General features: G+C 43.1%; 2 protein-coding genes across 2 annotated transcripts; one reads left to right on the top strand and one right to left on the bottom strand.

Annotated features, from left to right (window-relative positions):
* Positions 1–470: 470 nt before the first annotated feature.
* On the bottom strand, positions 471–1,430 carry LOC117886096 (olfactory receptor 6B1-like). The gene has a single exon (XM_034787734.1). It carries the CDS (start codon positions 1,428–1,430, stop codon positions 471–473), a length of 960 nt encoding a protein of 319 aa, XP_034643625.1.
* A 14,587-nt stretch (positions 1,431–16,017) lies between these two features.
* On the top strand, positions 16,018–19,036 carry LOC117886095 (olfactory receptor 6F1-like). Its single transcript, XM_034787732.1, has 2 exons — positions 16,018–16,056; positions 18,074–19,036. The coding sequence occupies exons 1-2, from the start codon at positions 16,018–16,020 to the stop codon at positions 19,034–19,036; spliced, it is 1,002 nt and encodes a 333-aa protein (XP_034643623.1).
* Positions 19,037–22,017: the final 2,981 nt, after the last annotated feature.

Below are 22,017 nucleotides of genomic sequence, written 5' to 3'. Positions count from 1 at the left end.
TTTGTTGCTCAAATTGGCAAGAGTCTGATTTTATCCTTGTTATCATTAAATAGAATTGTTTTACTTTCAGATCGGTAGCCAAACTGAGCCAGAGCTGAGCATACACTCAGCCAGAGAGGGATCCAGACCACACAACTCATTTCACATAGACCTCAAAAAGGAAAGAACGACCTTTCAGTTGTCTTTGCCCTTGGTCACAAACCACTTGATTTATGTTCAGAGCTTGCATAAATGTCCTTCCTCCTCTACATCTGTACATTCTTTGCTTCTTTACACTCAACGTACTTCGCTCGAGATACAGCTCAACCTTGACATGAAACTCAGTTCATACTCAGGTGACCTCATGCCACCCATTGTCCCGAGTAGAATCCCATCCAGCCATTCTTAAGAGGTCACTTCCACTGGGCCCCTTGTGTGTGATGAGAGAAGGCAGATTCCAAGGGTGGGATGATTATCGGCCCCATCCAAAGCTAGTGGTCACTGCTGAAGACCTTGGGGACGGCACTCTTGATACACAGCATCTTTCTTAGTGCCCCCTTCACCTCCTGGTTCCTCAGGCAATAGATGAAGGGGTTTAGCATGGGGGTCACAATCGTGTACACGACTGACACCAGCTTGTTGAGGTTGAAGGAGTGGATCCTCCGGGGCCGGGCATACATGAAGAGGGTGGCCGAGAAGAAGATGATGACCACGGTGAGGTGGGAGGCACAGGTGGAGAAGGCTTTCCACCTGCCCTGGGCAGTGGGGATGCGCACGATGGTGCCGATGATGCAGACATAGGAGGCAATGGTGATGGAGAGCGGGATGAGCAGGATGATCAAGGCAAAGACAAAGTCCACCATCTCCGCCACCATCATGTCGGTGCAGGAGAGGTTGAGCAGTGGGGAGATGTCGCAGAAGAAGTGGTTGATGACATTGGGGCCGCAGAATGACAGCCGGGAGATGAAGAAGACTTTCAGCATGGAGATGAGGAAGCCAGCCAGCCAGGAGCCCACTGCCAGCTGCAGGCAGAGCTGGTGGCTCATGATGGCTGGGTAGTGCAGCGGGTGGCAGATGGCCACATAGCGGTCATAGGCCATGACAGCCAGGAGGACGCACTCAGTGCAGACCAGGGCGATGAAGAAGTATAGCTGGGCCATGCAGCCCATGAAGGAGATGCTCTTATTCTCTGCCAGGAAATTCACCAGCAGTTTTGGAACGGTGACCGAGATGTACCAAACCTCCAGGAAGGAGAGGTGACTGAGGAAGAAATACATAGGCTTGTGGAGGTGATGGTTTGTCCTGATCAGGGTGATGATGACCACGTTCTGCAGGAGGGTCAGCAGGTACACGGTGAGGAATACCACAAAGAGCAGCACCTGCAGCTCCAGAATGGTCGGGAACCCCAGCAGAATGAACTCCCGGCCTCTGGTGTGGTTCTCCTGCTCCATCTTTAGGTTGAGGGTCTTCAGAGGAGAAGGAGGAAGTCAGAAGAAGGGAATGAGAGAAGGGGAAAGAAAGAACAGACATTTTAAAATCACAGATGCCCATTTCATGAGATCTTTTTTTATCACCGCTCTTTAGTTTGATATTCTTTATTATGAGATTCCCATCCTGCAGTTTTTGAATCCCTCAGCACTGAGGGGAAAAAATAAACTTAATCCTCAGATACCTGCATGAGGAACAAGTATCTTTAATAACGGGCTCTTCAATCTAGCAGACAAAGGTATAACACAATCCAACAACTGGATTCTGAAGCTAGACAAACTCAGACCGGAAACAATGTGTATGGTTTTAAACGTGTATCCTCCATCCCAGGGGATTTTTAAAGCAAGGTTGGATTTCCCCTCACCCCTAAAATATCTGCTCTTGTTCAAACACAGATTATTTTGGGGAAGTTCTACAGCCTGTGTTATACCAGAGGTCAGGCTAGATTATCACTATGTTCCCTTCTGGCCTCTATGAAACTAATTGCTGCCAGATCTCTGCCAATTAATCCCAACTGAACATCAAACCCAGGATCCCTCTCTCAACTCAACAGTCCCTAATTCATTAAAACTGAGTAGGGGAGATTTTTCAAAGGGACCTAAGGGATTTAAAATCAATGGGAATTGTGTTCTTAGGCACATCTGAAAATATTGCAGGTGGTTGGAACACGATTTGGGGAAGGTGGTTATGGTAAACACTGACTTTTTGTGAAAACTGAAATCCACAAAACTGAAAATACTCAGTTTTCAGCCAAAAAAGATATTTTCAGTTTTTGCATGAAAAGAGAAATGTTCCATGGAAATCGGACAAGTTTCATAATAACGTTCATTTTGTCACAACCTCAATTTTCCATCAAAACCAAAATGAAATAATTGTTCTATACCGAAGATTATCTTTTTGATGTTCATTTAATAGCCCACTACGATCACGTTCTATTTAGGGGACAAAAAGGTCAATATAAAATCATCATCAGCAGCAGAAGAAGAGGAAGGACAGACAGCAATTTTGGGGTTTTCGCTTCAAATCCTGCCAGTGTCAAACTCAATTCCTATTTGTTTGTTTGTTGTCTTAAAAAAAAGGTTTTAATTCTTAGGCTTAGAAGGATTTTTTTTTTTTTTGGTAAATGCCAGTAAATAGTAAATATCAATTTCATCATACACACACACAGATAAAAAAATATTTCCATCGATAACTGAAATTTACAGCTCGGCAAAGTAAGAAAAATGCTACTTGAGAACTTCTTAGTTTCATCTAAGGCTATTTACTTCATATCTATTGACACAATGTTGACAATTTGTGTTTTAATAGTTATAAAGCTTTGACACTCAATCTCAGTGTTTACCATCATTAATAATTAGTGTCAGACCCGTCCATCATTTTCCAAAACTGAACGCTTAAATTGATAAAAAATGAAAAAAATATTAAATAGACATTGATATTATCTGTTGAAATTATGAGATTAAAAAATCAAATTCTGCCAAGCCTACTTATTTCCCAGTTTGGCAAAGACTTAAGGCATGTCTACACTATGGGAATGACAGTGGAATAGCTACCTTGCCATAGCCCTGCCAGTATAATGCAGGCTACATGTCTGGAAGGTTTTTTGTTAGTGTAGAAACACGACCTTCCTGAGCGACAGTCGCTATGTTGACCAAAGCATTCTTCCATCAACCCATATGTGTCTACACTGAGGGTTATGTCAGCATAGGTATATCAGTCAAGGATGTGTATTTTTCATACCTCTGACCCATGTAACTATGTTAACCTTTCTTTTACGTGTAGAGTAAGCCGTAATCAAATGCTTGACTTAGAACACATGAGTAACTACATTTTCTTGAAGGGGATGACACAGGTAAATAAAGATCAGTGTTCTGTCTTTGCAGGGCTGGGGCTTTATATGTAAATTTCAAAATTTTACTACAAAAATATTTGAGTTACAAAAAGTTAAAACAATAATAACACTTGCATTGTTTATTACAGTGGTTCTCAAACTTTTTTTTTCGTGGACCACTTGAAAATTGCTGAAGGTCTTGGCGGATCACTTAATGATCTTTCCAAATGTTGTTTGTACTGTTAGCTAAAGTGCTTTGGATGAAAGCGCTATATAAAAAAAACTTAATAATAATTGTCATAAACAGACAGTTAAGAGTTAATTCCTCTTTTACCAGTAAAGGGTTAAGAAGTTCACATAGCCTAGCTGACACCTGACCAGAAGGACCAATAAGAAGATAAAATACTTTCAAACAGGAAGGAGGGAAAAAGTCCTTTGTTCAGCTCAGTTATTTAAGTTTTGTGCCGAAGTGAAGGATCCAGGAATCAGCCATCTAACATTTCTTAAAAGTAGTAAGTGTTTAGAGAAGAAATGTATTAGATTATATTTATTTTCTTTTGTGACTTCTTTTGCATAAGAGGGAGAATTAAATTGGGTTTTTCTTTTGTGTAACTTTAAGGTTTTTGCCCAGGGGGGACTCCTCTGTGTTTTGAATCTGTTGTCTGTGAGATTTCCTTGCATGTTTATCTCACAGAGGTTTTTCATTTCACCTTTCTTTTTCTTTAATTAAAAGTCTTTTTTTAAAGAACCTGATTGATTTTTCCTTGTTTAAGATCCAAGGGGTTGGATCGGTGTTCACCAGGAAATTGGTAGAGAAGTCTCTCAAGGCTACCCAGGGAAGGGTTATAATACTTGGGAGGGAGATATTTTGGGGGGAAGACAGAGTTTCCAAATGACTCATAAATGGTTGTTTAAATGATTTGGTGGTGGCAGGATACTGATCTAAACTTTGTAATTAAGCTTAGGGGTTCTCATGCAGGTCCCCACATCTGTACCCTAAAGTTCAGAGTGGGGGTGAAACCTATGACAATAATTAACGTTTTTTATTCTACAAATAAAAGCACACAACTCATATTTTAATATCAGTAGTCTTACCTTTCTAATGTTATGGATGTGCCCGCACTCCCCTGCCTCAGCAGCCCCTGAGCTGGGGCTGGGAAGGAGGGGGGGTCTCTCCCCCACCACAGCAGCCACAGAGATGAAGCTGGGAAAGAGGACCATCTCTCCCTGGCAGTCACAGCCCTGGAACTGGGGAAAGTCATCTCTTTCCCTGGCCGCCACAGCCCTGAACGTCTCAAATTCCCCCACCCCCTCTTCTCCCCCCTGCCCCCTCCCACCTACCTCCTACTCCCCCCAAGGGCACCACCTCATCTTACATGTGCATCTTCTCCAGGGTCCAGGCACCTAATTAGTGGAGTCTCGCCTGCACGACTCCACTACTTAGGTGGGTGGCCCTCTCTTGTGTGGCCTCCCAGGCGCGCACCTTAGAGGGAACTATCCGCCTGGTGGTCCGCGGACCACAGTTTGAGAGCCTCTGCATTAGATCATTTAATCTGGCCTCCTGCATAGCACAGGCTATTAATTTTCACTCAATTACCCTTTCTTCCCATATATTATTATTATTATAGCTACTATGATGTGCCACTTCCTTTATTCCAAGTCAGAACTGTTTTGTCTCTCAAAAATCAATTTCCCAGAAAACAGAAATTCTGGTTCCTCACCAGCTCACCTTCAAACTCTCTTGGAAAATCCCATCTTAGCAAAGATGAGTCTTCATTTTCATAACAAGACATAGGTTAAGAAATAGCACAGCTAAGAAAATGAAGCTAGTAATGATTTATGACATTCCTATTTAGGAACAGCACGGACAATACATTTATGTTGCAAGGTTTATCTACATAGGAAAACATTTTGGGCTGCTTTTCTAGTGGCGTGGAGATCACTTTCTGCATCATGTTTAGATCCAAGTCAGCAGGAAAGAGAGAAATTTAGCAACAGAAAAATAAACTGCAGAAATTACAGCAAAATAACATAAAACCGGTTTGAGCATTGGCCTGCTAAACCCAGCATTGTGAGTTCAATCCTTGAGGGGGGCATTATGGAATCTGGGGCAAAAAATCTGTCTGGGGATTGGTCCTGCTTTGAGCAGGGCATTGGAGTAGATGACCTCCTGAGGTCCCTTCCATCCCTGCAAGGGGGGAGGGATAGCTCAGCGGTTTGAGCAGTGGCCTGCTAAACGTAGAGTTATGAGTTCAATACTTAAGGGGGCCATTTAAGGATCTGGGGCAAAAATCTGTCAGGGGATTGGTCCTGCTTTGAGTGGCAGGTTGGACTAGATGACCTCCTGAGGTCCTTTCCAACCCTGGTACTCTATGAAAACAAAATACCTCAAGTGAGTAGACCTTTGGCAATCAGAGAAAATAAGATGAGTCTGTAGCACTGATATTCTCCCAGGAAGCATGTTGCCCCTCCTTGTGACAACTGTGCAAAGGGATAAAAATTCACTCACTCCTTTGTGAATGTAACATAACCAAATCTGGACATTTTAATTTCATTTTCTTTTGCTTAGTTCTTATTCAGGCAAAACACTCAATGCAGTTTTGCCTGACTAAGGATTAACTCAAATCTAGGCAAGGATTTTGCTTTCAAATCTATTTATCTGTCCATCCATATACAAATCTGTCTATGCATTTATCTACTCTCTATTTCTCTGTCTTTCTGTCTACATACCCCTCTATTTAATATCTGCATGTGTCTCTATACCTCAGACTTTCTGCATATATATTCATCTATCTAATCTCTTGCTATCTGCATATATAGTCATCTGTCTAATATTGTTATCTAACTCAAGCATGATCCTGTGCATCCCAACTCTCCATCACCACTTAAACTCATGATTCAGAGTGCATGGAGAATGCTAGACTAAGCCCTAAGAAAGTTCCCAAAGAAGGATAGATGAATAGAAATTTCTGCCCCATCACCTGTGCAGCAGGTCAACAGCTCCAGGCCCTTCTCATCTTCCAGTTCTTAGCCAGCACCTTTCCCCTTTGTTTTCTTCGCAGGACCCAGCAGGCCAGATTCTGAACTGAGAGTAGGTGCAATTCCACTGACTCCTGAATTTGGACCAGCTTCCACTGGGCGGGAGTTGTTCCAGGTGTGTCAATAGCAGCTCATTAAATTCTACTTGGCATCCCCTGAGATCTTCCCTCTGAGCCTCCCACCCCTGGTTACACACCTAGATGTGATGGGCTTCCCTTCCTGCCTCCCCCTGCCCCACCTTTTACTTTGTTAAATACTTTTTGCAAGAAATTAAGGTGGGCTTTTCTAAGGCATTTGAACAGCAGATTGGGATTCTGGAGTCCTGGGTTCTAGGCCCTGGTCTGTCACTGACCTGCTGGCTGACACATCTCTGCTCTGTGCCTCAGTTTCTCCAGCTGTAAAAGGGGCATAATGATAGTGGCCCCCTTTTGAATTGGTACCTGAGCACAAATCTCCCTGAGGTTCCTTTTGAAAGTCCCAGCCTTCATTCAAAGACTTCTGGGCATTAAAAAGCCGGTGGAAATGAGGAACTAGTGCCCACAGTAACAGAAGTAGATACAGGTGCATTACTCTCTTTTTCTCCTTGAAAAACCACAGCCTAAAGTACCAATGAAAGAAAAAGCACAGACCACAATTTTCAGTGATTCGGGGTGTCTCAAGATTGGGGCTGCCCAGTTCTGGCCTGGTTTCCAGCGGGTCTGAGCAACGAGGCCAATGAGAGCCACAGGCCCTCAGCGTACCTGTAAGTCAAAGGAAGGATGGTTGAGAGGTGAGGGAGCTAGCCTGGGTCTCAGAAAACCAGGTTCCTTCATCTCTAACAGGGCACATTTACACATGGCCATGAGTCTCAGATCCTGGGTCAACTGACTGGGGCTCACACAACGGCACTAGAAACAGATGTTCCCGCTTGGTCTCTGAAAACGGGCAAGGGGCAGGGATCTTACAGCCCAAGTGGGAATGTCTGCATGGCTGTTTTCTAGCACTGGAGTGTGAACCCAAGTCTGGAAACCCAGGTTCAGAGACTCGCTGCTGGTGGTTTGTTTTTTTGTTGTTGTTGGGTTTTTTTATGTGGTATTGATGGGCTCTTTGTGTGAATTTGGCACAGGTCACACAGGCCTGGATTTTCCAAGGTATATAGGTGCTAAAAGACCGACCCAGGAGCCTAGTAAGGTTTGCAACAGGGTCTAAGGGAGTTAGGTGCCTGACTCCCATTTAAATCAATGGCAGTTGCACTGTAGGGGCCCAAATATCTTTGGAAATCTGATCCAAAGAAAAGGCCAAATCAAATTACAATTAAATTATTATTATCATGGCAGCCTCGGTGTCCCACTCACAGACCAGGAACCCAATTGCATCATGGCACTCACCTGGGCTGTGGGAGACCCCCCCAGTTCAAACCCCCACTCTGCTGAGGCTGACAAGGTATTTGAACTGGGGGGGGGGTGTTAATTTCATCAGCCAACCCCCTGGTTCTTGCATTATGTGAAGGGATAAATTACATTTCCTTATTCACTTTCTCCATACCAGTCATGATTTTATAGACATTTATCATATCCACCTTAGTCGTCTCTTTTCCAAGCTGAAAAGTCCCAGGTTTTTTAATCTCACCTCATATGGAAGGTGCTCCATATACCTTGTCATTTTATTTGCTCTTTTTTGTACTTTTTACAATTCTAATATATCTTTTTTGAGATAAGGGTGACCAGAGCTACACACAGTATTCAAAATGTGAGCATACCATGGATTTATATAGAGGCAATATGATATTTTCTGTCTTATTATCTATCCCTTTCTTAATGATTCCCAACATTCTGTTCACTTTTTGACTGCCACTGCACATTGAGTGGATGTTTTCAGATGACTAGCCACGATGACTCCAAGATCTCTTTTTTGAGTGCTAACAGCTAATTTAGACCCCAACATTTTTTATGTCTAGTTGGGATTATTTTTGTCCAATGCACATTACTTTGCATTTATCAACATTACATTTCATCTACAGAATGTCAAACTACAAAACTCAGCCCTATGTAAAATCTCGTTCCAGCTGAACTTCTTGCACGCTTTCCCAGCCAGTGGTTTTCCAGTTGTGTGACTCTGCATGCTGCTGTGTCAGAGGGAGATCTTCACACGGACTGATCACCCCAATCCAACCTTGGCTTGGTCTCAGACTGCACCAGGGAGAGCTCCACTAATCATTTGTGGTCCAAGGGAGAACAATATGAAAAAGAAATCTGAGCCACCAGCTGGTGGACAGATAACCTCAAGTCCTCCTTCCTCCTTGTTCAACCAAATGTCCCACAGAGACAAAGTTTGATGACCTTACTTGTTCCTTATTCAGCCAAAGCTTCCACTGAACTCAGAGTCAAGTGCTTATGGGCTAGATTCACAAAGGGACTTAGGCGCTGGGATGCTGAGCGTTGCAATGCCTTACTTTTATGGGCCTAGAAAATCACAGCTATTCTCAAAACCTGAGTTTGGTATCTAGGCTCCTTACACAGTTCATGGGGAAAGGTAGGTGCCTAAGGATGGGACTGGCAAAAGCCAGCAAACGTGGAGGGGAGCTGCCTAAAATAGCCAAAGAGAGATGCCAAGTAGAAGGGCGTGTGTAAAGTCCTACCCTCTCAGGGTGTTTGACACCTGAATTTGGGCTGTAGGGACGAGCCTCCATCTGCAAGGGATTCTCAGCCATGCATAGGCCAGGGCTGGAGCACCCACCAGCCACCTGCTGATCAGCTGTTCAATGGTGGGTGAGAGGCGCTGGGGGGAGGGGGCAGAGCCCGGTTGGGAAAAGGTGGAGCAAGGGCAGGGTGCACTTGGGGTGGGGGCGCCGCCGAAGACCCGGACGTGCCGCCCCTTTCCATTGGCTGCCCCAAGCACCTGCTTATAGATTCATAAATTCATAGATTCATAGATTCTAGGACTGGAAGGGACCTCGAGAGGTCATCGAGTCCAGTCCCCTGCCCGCATGGCAGGACCAAATACTGTCTAGACCATCCCTGATAGACATTTATCTAACCTACTCTTAAATATCTCCAGAGATGGAGATTCCACAACCTCCCTAGGCAATTTGTTCCAGTGTTTAACCACCCTGACAGTTAGGAACTTTTTCCTAATGTCCAACCTAGACCTCCCTTGCTGCAGTTTAAACCCATTGTTTCTGGTTCTATCCTTAGAGGCTAAGGTGAACAAATTTTCTCCCTCCTCCTTATGACACCCTTTTAGATACCTGAAAACTGCTATCATGTCCCCTCTCAGTCTTCTCTTTTCCAGACTAAACAAACCCAATTCTTTCAGCCTTCCTTCATAGGTCATGTTCTCAAGACCTTTAATCATTCTTGTTGCTCTTCTCTGGACCCTCTCCAATTTCTCCACATCTTTTTTAAAATGCGGCGCCCAGAACTGGACACAATACTCCAGCTGAGGCCTAACCAGAGCAGAGTAGAGCGGAAGAATGACTTCTCGTGTCTTGCTCACAACACACCTGTTAATACATCCCAGAATCATGTTTGCTTTTTTTGCAACCAGCATCACACTGTTGACTCATATTTAGCTTGTGGTCCACTATAACCCCTAGATCCCTTTCTGCCGTACTCCTTCCTAGACAGTCTCTTCCCATTCTGTATGTGTGGAATCGATTTTTCCTTCCTAAGTGGAGCACTTTGCATTTGTCTTTGTTAAACTTCATCCTGTTTAACTCAGACCATTTCTCCAATTTGTCCAGATCATTTTGAATTATGACCCTGTCCTCCAAAGTAGTTGCAATCCCTCCCAGTTTGGTATCATCCGCAAACTTAATAAGCGTACTTTCTATGCCAATATCTAAGTCGTTGATGAAGATATTGAACAGAGCCGGTCCCAAAACAGACCCCTGCGGTACCCCACTCGTTACACCTTTCCAGCAGGATTGGGAACCATTAATAACAACTCTCTGAGTACGGTTATCCAGCCAGTTATGCACCCACCTTATAGTAGCCCCATCTAAATTGTATTTGCCTAGTTTATCGATAAGAATATCATGCGAGACCGTATCAAATGCCTTACTAAAGTCTAGGTACACCACATCCACAGCTTCACCCCTATCCACAAGGCTCGTTATCCTATAAAAGAAAGCTATCAGATTGGTTTGACATGATTTGTTCTTCACAAATCCATGCTGGCTGTTCCCTATCACCTTACCTCCTTCCAAGTGTTTGCAGATGATTTCCTTAATTACTTGCTCCATTATCTTCCCTGGCACAGAAGTTAAACTAACTGGTCTGTAGTTTCCTGGGTTGTTTTTATTTCCCTTTTTATAGATGGGCACTATATTTGCCCTTTTCCAGTCTTCTGGAATCTCTCCCATCTCCCATGACTTTCTAAAGATAATAGCTAGAGGCTCAGATACCTCCTCTATTAGCTCCTTGAGTATTCTAGGATGCATTTCATCAGGCCCGGGTGACTTGCAGGCATCTAACTTTTCTAAGTGATTTTTAACTTGTTCTTTTTTTATTTTATCCGCTAAACCTACCCCCTTCCCATTAGCATTCACTATGTTAGGCATTCCTTCAGACTTCTCGGTGAAGACCGAAACAAAGAAGTCATTAAGCATCTCTGCCATTTCCAAGTTTCCTGTTACTGTTTCTCCCTCTTCACTAAGCAGTGGGCCTACCCTGTCTTTGGTCTTCCTCTTGCTTCTAATGTATTGATAAAAAGTCTTCTTGTTTCCTTTTATTCCCGTAGCTAGTTTGAGCTCATTTTGTGCCTTTGCCTTTCTAATCTTGCCCCTGCATTCCTGTGTTGTTTGCCTATATTCATTCTTTGTAATCTGTCCTAGTTTCCATTTTTTATATGACTCCTTTTTATTTTTTAGATCATGCAAGATCTCGTGGTTAAGCCAAGGTGGTCTTTTGCCACATTTTCTATCTTTCCTAACCAGCGGAATAGCTTGCTTTTGGGCCCTTAATAGTGTCCCTTTGAAAAGCTGCCAACTCTCCTCAGTTGTTTTTCCCCTCAGTCTTGATTCCCATGGGACCTTACCTATCAGCTCTCTGAGCTTCCCAAAATCTGCCTTCCTGAAATCCATTGTCTCTATTTTGCTGTTCTCCCTTCTACCCTTCCTTAGAATTGCAAAGTCTATGATTTCATGATCACTTTCACCCAGGCTGCCTTCTACTTTCACATTCTCAACGAGTTCCTCCCTATTTGTTAAAATCAAGTCTAGAACAGCTTCCCCCCTAGTAGCTTTTTCAACCTTCTGAAATAAAAAGTTGTCTCCAATGCAGTCCAAGAATTTGTTGGATAGTCTGTGCCCCGCTGTGTTATTTTCCCAACATATATCCGGATAGTTGAAGTCCCCCATCACCATCAGATCTTGGGCTTTGGATGATTTTGTTAGTTGCTTGTAAAAAGCCTCATCCACCTCTTCCACCTGGTTAGATGGCCTGTAGTAGACTCCTAGCATGACATCTCCCTTGTTTTTTGCCCCTTTTAGCCTAACCCAGAGACTCTCAACACTTCCGTCTCCTATGTCCATCTCTACCTCAGTCCAAGTGTGTACATTTTTAATATATAAGGCAACACCTCCTCCCTTTTTCCCCTGTCTATCCTTCCTGAGCAAGCTGTACCCATCCACACCAACATTCCAATCATGTGTATTATCCCACCAAGTTTCAGTGATGCCGACAATGTCATAGTTGTATTTATTTATTAGCACTTCCAGTTCTTCCTGCTTATTCCCCATACTTCTCGCATTTGTATATAGGCATCTAAGATACTGGTTTGATCTTTCCTCCCAGTTTTGTCCTGACTCTCCTTTCTCTCTGCCAATATAGCCCACACTCCCTCTCGTTTCCGCCCCATCTCCCAGGTCTCCATGTTCCCCACTTACCTGTGGGCTTTGCTCACCTGTCCCCGTCGAACCTAGTTTAAAGCCCTCCTCACTAGGTTAGCCAGTCTGTGTCCGAATAGGGTCTTTCCTCTCCTCGAAAGGTGAACACCATCTCTGCCTAGCAGTCCTTCCTCAAATAGCATCCTGTGGTCTAGGAAGCCAAAGCCCTCCTGGCGACACCATCTTCGCAGCCAGGCATTCACCTCCATGATGCATCTGTCTCTGCCCGGGCCCCTACCTTTGACAGGAAGAATTGAAGAGAATACCACCTGCGCTCCAAACTCCTTCACCCGTACTCCCAGAGCCCTGTAGTCACTCTTGATCCGCTCAGTGTCACACCGCGCAGTATCATTTGTGCCCACATGGATGAGTAGCATGGGGTAGTAGTCAGAGGGCTGGATAATCCTCGACAATGCCTCCGTAACGTCTCGGATATGGGCCCCCGGCAGGCAGCATACCTCCCGAGATGAAATGTCAGGGCGACAGATGCCTGCTGCGCTAGTGCCTGGAGCCAGCTGTGCACAGACACATGGGGACAGGGGGAGGGTGACAGGGACAGAAAGAGATGGGGTGGCTGGGTGGGGGCACAGAGACACATGGGGACAGGGAGGGGGACGGGGAGAGGGGAGTGGCTCTGTGGGGCACCGAGACACATGGGGACAGGGGGAGGGGGACAGGGACACATAGGGACAGGGGAGTGGCTGTATGGGGGCACAGAGACACATGGGACAGGGGGAGGGGGACAGGGACACATAGGGATGGGAGTAGCTGTGTGGGGACACAGAGACACATGAGGACGGGGAGAGGGAGGGCAGGGACACATAGGGACAGGGGAGTGGCTGTATGGGGGCACAGAGACACATGGGGACAGGGGGAGGGGGACAGGGACACATAGGGACAGGAGTGGCTGGGTGGGGGCAACGAGACACATGGGGACGGGGGAAGGGAACAGGGACACATAGGGACAGGGGAGTGGCTATATGGGGGCACAGAGACACATGGAGACAGGGGAAGGGGTTTCAGGGCCACATGGGGATGTGCGGTGTCTGAGTGGGGATGGAGGGACATGTGAACAGGGGGTGCAAGGACACATGGGGGTATATGAACACATGGGGACAGGGGCAGATGTGCCTGACTGAATGCGAGAGGCTAGGGGTCAGCAAGAGTCTGCATGGGGGAAGCTCCCTAACAATCCCTCCCTGCCCCCTGAAAAAACCTGTTCAATACTTCTCCCACTCATACCCAACAAGCCTCCAAGTTCACACCCAGGCTCCTTCCCAGCAATTTACTTCCCTCTCCCTCAACTCCTCTGTTACCCCAACTCCCTCAAGTGTTTGCAAGGGACGGTTCTATATTGTAGTTTAAATTAATTATTACTCAGAGTTCTGTATTAATATGCTTAACAAGGAATCTATTTAAAAAAAACATTTTCTAAATCTTTTTTGTTGTCTGCATTGTTACAGACATACTTGCTGACAGGTATTTTGAAATAAATGACCAAAAATAATTGAAACTGCTGTGAATATATTGTGTAACTCTGACAAATAAAATATGCAGAATTTTAAAATATTGTGCACAGAATTTTTTTTTTTTTGTTGCATAATTTTTAATTTTTGTTGCAGAATTCCCCCAGTAGTAATTGTAATACATTAGTTGCTATTTCCATAAATAAAGAGCTGCTGCATATAACTAGGCTTAGCAAAATTCAATTTTTATTTTTTGATCATTTCGGACGGTAATATCAATGTTCCCTTTTTAAGAGAAACAAAGTGGGTAAGGTAATATCTTTTATTGGACCAACTTCTGTTGGTGGGAGAGACAAGCCCACAAGCTAAACAGAGTTCTTCTTCAGTTCTTCATGTAATCAGAGTGTCAGAGCTAAATACAACAGTGGGACAGATTGTGTAGCGTAAGGGGTAAACACATGTTTCAAGGGAATATTTAAGATGAAATGGGCAATTACACCTTTGCAGTCACAGGAAAAAGGAAGGTTAGGGGGCTACACATATTTGTAATGACTCATAAAAACAGTATCTCTACTGGGGCCATAGTTTTTAAGTGTTTGTTTGTTTGTTTGTAATTTTAGGTTTTTATACATGTCAAATTTTCACATCTGCACAAAATGATGGGTTTTAAGCATTTTTTTTCAATTTTTATTTAATTAAATTTTAACAGTTGAGTGAAACTGGTTGAAGGAGTTTTCAGATAGTAATTAATTAATGACAGTAGACATTGATATTCAAAAAGTTAAAGTTTTATAACCGTTCAAACACAAATTGTCAGCATCACCTATCACTCAAACCCCAGATCGTTTTCCGCAGTATGACCACTTAGCCAGTTATTCCCCATTTTGTAGTACTGCATTTGATTTTTCCTTCCAAAGTGAAGTACTTTGCACATAGCATTACTGAATTTCTTGATGTTGAATTCAGAACAAGTCTCCAGTTTATCAAGGTCATTTTAAATTCTGATCCTGTCTTCCAAAGAGCTTGGTGTCATCTGCACATTTTATAAGCATACTCTCCACTCCATTATCCAGGTCATTAATGAAAATATTGAAGAGAACCAGACCCAGGACTGACCCCCAGGTCCCTGCACTAAATAGGCCCTCTCATCAGTTACCAATATTACGGTAATAACTACATGTTAATTAGAGCTATAATATTGTAAACCAGGAGTCATCCCATGAGTTACATGGTGATTCATGAATGGAGTCATTCATGAATGGAGGAGCTAGTCAGCAGGGTTATACCATTCTCATGCCTCACTCAGACAGGAGATTCATACCTTTGCCTTGATATTAAGGGAAGTAAGAATGAGTTGGTGACAGAGGATCTAGGGTATGGGCCCAGAATTAATTACGAAGGAACCCTAAGAGTAGCCCAGCCTAAGGAGTATTAGAAACACTCAAAAGAGTCAGTCACTAGACTTATACCATTCTGCTGAGTTACTGACATAGGTGATTCTTTGCCCCACATTTATATAAGAGATTGGGGAATAGCTGTGTGGTGGAGAGATGATCTAGGGTGTGGGATGAGGAGTCCTGAAGGAGGAACCCTAGAATAATCTATATCAAATGAAAAGTTTCCATTTGGGAGGAGAGTTTGGATCTTACACACTTGACCAGATACTCCAGTGATATATGTCAGCAGTGTTTCATTGACTTCCTTAACATTTGAGCCTCTAAAAAACAGATAAAGGATAACTCCATTAACTGGTAACTCCAGAAGATTCTTATACATTTGTGTAGATAGACAGATTTTCTATAGTGTCCCTCAAACTAGTACAGGGGTTCTCAAACTGGGGGTTGAGGGGTTGCAAGGATCTTACATGGGGGGGGGTGTTGTGATCTGTCAGCCTACACCACAAAGCTCGTTTTGCCTCCAGCATTTATAATGGTATTAAATATATTAAAGTGTTTTTAATTTATAAAGGCAGGGGGGTCGGCTTGCTATGTGAAAGGAGTCACCAGTACAAAAGTTTGAGAACCACTGACCTAGTATGTAAGCCTTTGATAATTCAGCTAAGGTTAGAAGTTTGATTGCCTTGAGAGTTAAAATTGCCAACAAATTAAATGTTCTCTTAATTAAGTCCCCCATCACCTTAACTAAAATATCCTGTGGTAGCTGCCTCAAAGGAAGATGACATGAAGGATATAAAAATAAAAGATGCATTACTACCTTTACAAATGCTACTAAAATGAATCATTGCTATCCTACACATGGTCTTAGTTCACTTTACTAAGAGAAAGAAAGTATATGAAAAGTTCTGAGAGAAACTTCAGGCAGTTAGAAAATGACAAGGCTAAGAGAAGATGTCACAGCATCAGTCTATTAGGACTGCAGCTTTACAGGTAAGATTTATGCTTCCTATTAACCAAAGCGGTGTTAAACTTCTCTGTCATTTACTGTGTCTTAGTTGAGTTTGCAAATCATATGAAGAAACTCAGAACAAGAAACATGGAATAAAATCTAGAGTTAATCAGAAAAAGTCGCCCCCCCCCCCGCCCCGCTATGTAAAATTCTATGAAAATGAAAACTTTTTCATCCGGATCAAAGTTTTCAGTGAAAAATGTCAGCCTTTTGTCCAAAAATCACAAACTAAAAATTTTTCCCTTGGCATCAGATTTTCAAGGCTATTTAGTCACCTGAAGATGCAGAAAGGCATCTAAAGGGATTTTCAAGAGAACAGGAACAGATTGGACACCTAACTCCCTTTGATTTTAATGTGTGTTTAGGTGCCTAACCTGCTTAAACTAATGTGCAATTTTAGGTAAATAAATTCCGCTGGATATCTGCCCCATAGCCTGAGATTTCAAAGCTATCGTGAAGATTTGTCTTGTTTGCACTTCAAGGCTGGGACTGTCTACTACTTATAAATATTTGTAAAATATCTACCATTATAGAGCCATAATCAAATAAGTGACACACAATCATACTTCTGCTTCTCTGCCTTCTCCAATATATAACTTATCAGGAGGCTTGAAAGGATTCAATTTCTATCCATGCATGTCAACAAATGTTGATTTCACTGTAAACACCGAATATCAAGGAAAAGATATTTCCACTGATAATAATAAAAACTTACAGATTGGTAAAGTAAGGAAAATGGTGCCTGAGAACTTAGAGTCCAAATCCGGTGACTTAGACTCTTAAATTAGACTTCTTACACATGGACTACTTAATGAAATAAACCAGATTTCAGGTTACTTGCTTTGTATATTTTGACATGTGTTGTTGACAATTTGTGATTTAATAGTTATAAAGCTGGAACTTTTTCTATCTCGATATCTGATGTCGTTCAATAATTGTCTGTCCTACCATCTCTCAAAACAGGGAAAATTTAAATAAATTAAAATAGTAAAAACTGCTTAAAAATGAACATTGATAATAGCCATTGAAATGATTTAAAAAATGATTTCTGACAAGCCTAGGTATTAGCTCTTACCTATTACTGGATTGTTTCAACCTGGGCTTCATATACAAACATACACCGTAACTCTGACATACACACAGGAGGGAGACATAGGTTAAAAATATATAGACTTCCTTTAAGATATGCTTTTGCTCTTGGATTTCACTGAAATATATGGTTTCAAGATATGGTTTTCTTTTTTCATTTCTTATATCAAACAAAAGAGCAAATATTGACTAATATGACCAATCAATTTCCATGTAGAGATATCTGTCTCTGCCTAGCAAACAGCATCATCAAATCATTAGTGCAGCATTTCAAAATGTGTGCAGCTCAAATCAGTGATAAAATCATTGGTCTCCTATATGGCAAAGCAGAAAATATAACAGTGGTATGTGTATAAATTACAGTTATACAGGAGCCTCCCCTGAAAGTTCACTTTATAATCTCAGTGAGTGCTCTTTCTAAAAGGGCTCCAGGGGAAAAAAGTGAGACACCATGGACTTAATTTCAAAAGGCATCTGCTTCTATGTCCATAATATTTTTAAATATGGGACTCCCCTGAAAATAACAACTGCACAGAAATTCAAAGCCCTCCGACACTCAGTGACATCTACTTTGTTTGTTTTCTGGAGTAAAACATTTAATAGATATTCCCATTCTTTTCCTTGGCTAATCACTATTCTCTGATGCCACAGCATGTATGGCTTTGCTATCACTCCATCATCATTCACCTTCAGCAACAACCTCTAAATGAATGAACGGGCATCCAACTCTGACACAGCTGAATGGAAGATGAGAAAAGAAAATGTGAAACATGGAGGCGTAGGTACTTTGCCTAGATGAGAACAATATCGTCTCTGAATGAGAGAATAGTCGAATGACTAGCAGTTTTTTTTTTAAAGCAATTAATTATTATTATTATTATTATTTCTCTTTTCCCTCTTTTCCTCTAGAGAAAACTCATGGAAAATGTAGAGTGGAGCAATCAAACGTTCATCACAGAATTCATCCTATTGGGATTCGGGAATCTCCCAGAACTGCAGACCCCTCTCTCCCTGCTGTTCCTAGTGATCTACATTGTAACCATGGCTGGGAACATCCTCACTCTTGCGCTAGTTGTGACTGATCAGCACCTTCACACACCCATGTACTTCTTCCTGGGGAACTTGTCCTGCTTGGAGACCTGCTATGCCTCCACCATCCTGCCCAGGATGCTGACCAGTCTTCTGACTGGGAACAGGACCATTTCATATAGCGGCTGCATCGCACAACTGTACTTCTTTGTATTCATGGTGACTGCCGAATGTTTCCTCCTATTAGTCATGTCTTATGACCGCTACTTAGCAATATGCAATCCCTTGCATTATGCAGCACTTATGAGAAGCTGGGTTCGCATACAGCTAGTGTCTGGCTCTTGGATAATGGCCTTCTTTACTAGTACCTTGATAACTCTTTTGATGGCCAGATTAACATTCTGTGGCCCCAACGAAATTGACCATTTCTTTTGTGATTTTGCCCCGATGCTCAAACTCTCCTGCAGTGACACCAGCCTGATTGAACTGGTAGATCTATTACTGTGTTTTGCAATTATACTTCCTACATTCCTGTTAACCCTGATATCCTATGTCTGTATCATCACCACCATCCTGAGAATCCCCTCCACCACCGGGAGGCAAAAGGCCTTTTCTACCTGTTCCTCCCACCTCATTGTAGTTGCTACTTTCTATGGATCACTCATCATTATTTACATGATACCAACTGCTGGCACTGCAGGAGACCTACACAAAGTGTTCTCTGTCTTCTATACTGTCCTGACACCCTTGGTCAATCCTCTCATCTACAGCCTGAGAAACAAGGAGGTCAAAGAGGCATTGAAGAAAGCTGGAGGCAAACTGGCTGCTTTCATAAGGAGGTGAATGAAATTCCTACGGTCTCTCTTTTAGACTGAGTAGAACCTTATCCTGACCCTGAAGGTGCTGAAGAAAATGGCATCATGCATGGAATGGGTGAGGGTGATAGAATATCTCCCCTACTGAAGTTAAAATGAATTGAGGATACCTCAATTTACTCCTACTCTTTCACCATATCCAATAAATAATACTTACCCATATGATACTCCACTTTTCTTCCTGTGATAGGTGTTGATATGTGATAATTCAGGAATATTACATGCTCTCCATGTTTGTCTGATTGATGTAAAGAGGTTTCTCATATGAACACAAGAGATTAAATGCTGGGACATTTACTAGAAAAAGTACAGGAGTACTTGTGGCACCTTAGAAACTAACAAATTTACAGACTAACATGTCTGCTACTCTGAAACCTGGGATATTTACTGTGTATTTGTGTAGGACTAAACCGATAGAGGTAGGAAAAAGAACAATGACTTCACATAACTGCTCATCTAACAACTGTTAAGGGACAATGCTAGAATAATTCACTTTGATGTCCCCATCTCTGACCATCAGCCAAGGGAGGGATTCCAGTGTGTAAACACAAGAGAAGCCCAAAAGTCCAGGAACAAGTGACAAAGGGCTTCTAGGGGGGATAGAAGTGCTATTGTTGAGGGAAGTGGCAGTTGTTTTAGGGAGCTGCTGATGAGAAGAAAATCTCACAGATAGACACCAGTGTTTAGGGTCCTAGAAAAAAGAGGGAACTGACTGTGGTCTCTGTCAATGGATAGTAAGTCCTTGCCAATGGATAGCAGCCTTGCAGCTCAAGCACTTATTTGAAATCCAGGAAAGTTTAAAGTCTCTGCTCCAAAACAGGCATAACAGGTATTTGAATGCAGCTCTCTGGCATCTAATTAAGTGTCCTAACCACTGAGCTATCACCTTTCTGTCTCTGATTTTTCTTCAAGGAAACTTTGGAAGGTCTCAGTTGCAAGTGCTATTAGAAAATCTTTTAACATCTCAAAAAAGTTTTGTAGCACAGGAAGATCATTTCCTACCCAGCTCTCCTTACCACTGGTTGCCCAAGGGAAGAACCAATGATGCGAAAACTAGTGGGACCCACTGCAAACTCACATTGATACCTAGGGTGCTGTAACCCTGGCCCCAGCCTGACAGCAGGAGAATCACACTTCTCTCAGTGTGGGGCCTTTTGCCTGAGACAGGAGAAGGGTGATTCCCCCATTCTTCCCTCTGGTCCAGGATCCCTGGCTGGACTACAGTTCCCATGATGCAACCACATTCATCTGACTCCCCTGATGCCCTCCCAACACACTACTAAAACTGCTGGCTCCACATTGCATTGTGGGAGATGTAGTCCTCCAGAGATGGAGACAGGAACTATAAGTCCCATGAGGCAATGTGCTAGGGAAAGGCAGTTTAACATTTACAAACCAGGAGTGCAAGTACAGTGATACGCTTTGTATAAGTTTGTTAGCATATCAGGGTTGAATGGGAACTCAGGAGATCATCTAGTCTAACCCCCTGCTCAAAGCAGGACCAATCCCAAAACAGATTTTTGCCACAGATCCCCAAATGGCCTCCTCAGGCCCCCTCATGGATTGAACTCACAAACGTGGGTTTAGCAGGCCAATGCTCAAACCACTGAGCTATCGCTATCGCTCCACCCCTGTAGTGTGCTGTTAAGTTGAACAGGAGTCCTGCGGTGTGTGTGGGGGAAACAGAAGGTTTTTAAATAGTGTTTTTGATTCCTGCTCCAGCCTCTGGACTATGAACATATACCGATGGGGGCATTCTAACCAAGGGACTGAAGACTTTAAGGTAATTTGGAGCCTTCATATTTCCTTGATCCTTTGCAGATGGACTTATAAGTTGGATATGGTACAAAAGACTGTTCTAGCCTCATTGGTTGCTGATTTCTCCCTTGCAATCAACAAAGATCAGATGTCTGCTGACTTTCTCACGTGAATCAGCAGCCTTTGATACCTGTGGTATAAGCAACATAGCCCTTGCTTGAGTGGTTTTGTGCTTTCCTCTGCAATTGTCAAAGCCTGTTCCCATTGAACTCAATAGCAAAACTCCTTTTGATCTCAATGGGAACAGGATTTGCCCCAAGAGATCAGAGAATGTGATTTTGATCAATTGCTTATCTGTCCAGAGACAGTTCTCATGCACGTTCTGCCAGGCTGATGTTGTCAGATGCTACCGGTGTGGTGCTCTGGTTGCTCCTATGTTGATATCACTCGGCTGCATGAGTGTGTTCCCTCTGTGTGCAGTCCCAGCTCTGCAGATAGCTGACACAGCAAACCCGACGAGAACCCCCAATAATCACAGAGTCTAGTAAGGTACGAAGGCACCTCGGCCAGGTTTATTGTGATCTCGGACACAATTGCAGTTCCCCGTAGATTACTTAGTCTACCAGGCATACTACAAGAAAGTGCCTCTTGGCAAGGACCTGGCTCAGTGGCGGGACTTTCCACTGCCTCCGTGGCTGGACAAAGACACCACCCCAGGGATACATTCTTATACACGGGTACAAACAAGTTACACATCACTCCTGACGTATTGAGGTTCAACCCCTCCACATAGCAAGGTACAACCTCCCTACATAGTAAGGTGCCGCCTCTCACATTGTACATGTTGGTTCTATCAAAACAACTCTATTCATCATTTTACCCTTTTGCCCCTGTCATTGGGATGGGTCGGCCTGTTCCATGTTATCTGTGGAATGTTCCAGTATAGTGTGTCTTGGTACCATGTTTATACTTTAACTGTGCTAGGTGAATATACATTTATGCAACATTAGCCCTTTCCTTGCCAGCTTCTGTGAGCAGGGCCTGCCTCTTGCTCACAGCTTAACTTTGCTTTATGTTAGCAAAGTCTTGACCATTACTTTAGTTCAGGCCTTAGGCCTCATACCAGGCCTCTGATACCAAGGTTTATCTCTCAGGGCCTCCTCTTACTACAACTGATTTTGATTGCCCCTC

Source organism: Trachemys scripta, chromosome 12 (assembly GCF_013100865.1).
Source record: "Trachemys scripta elegans isolate TJP31775 chromosome 12, CAS_Tse_1.0, whole genome shotgun sequence".
Taxonomy (NCBI): domain Eukaryota; kingdom Metazoa; phylum Chordata; order Testudines; family Emydidae; genus Trachemys; species Trachemys scripta.
Note: the sequence above shows the minus strand (reverse complement) of the source record. Positions and strands in the feature narration are given on the sequence as shown.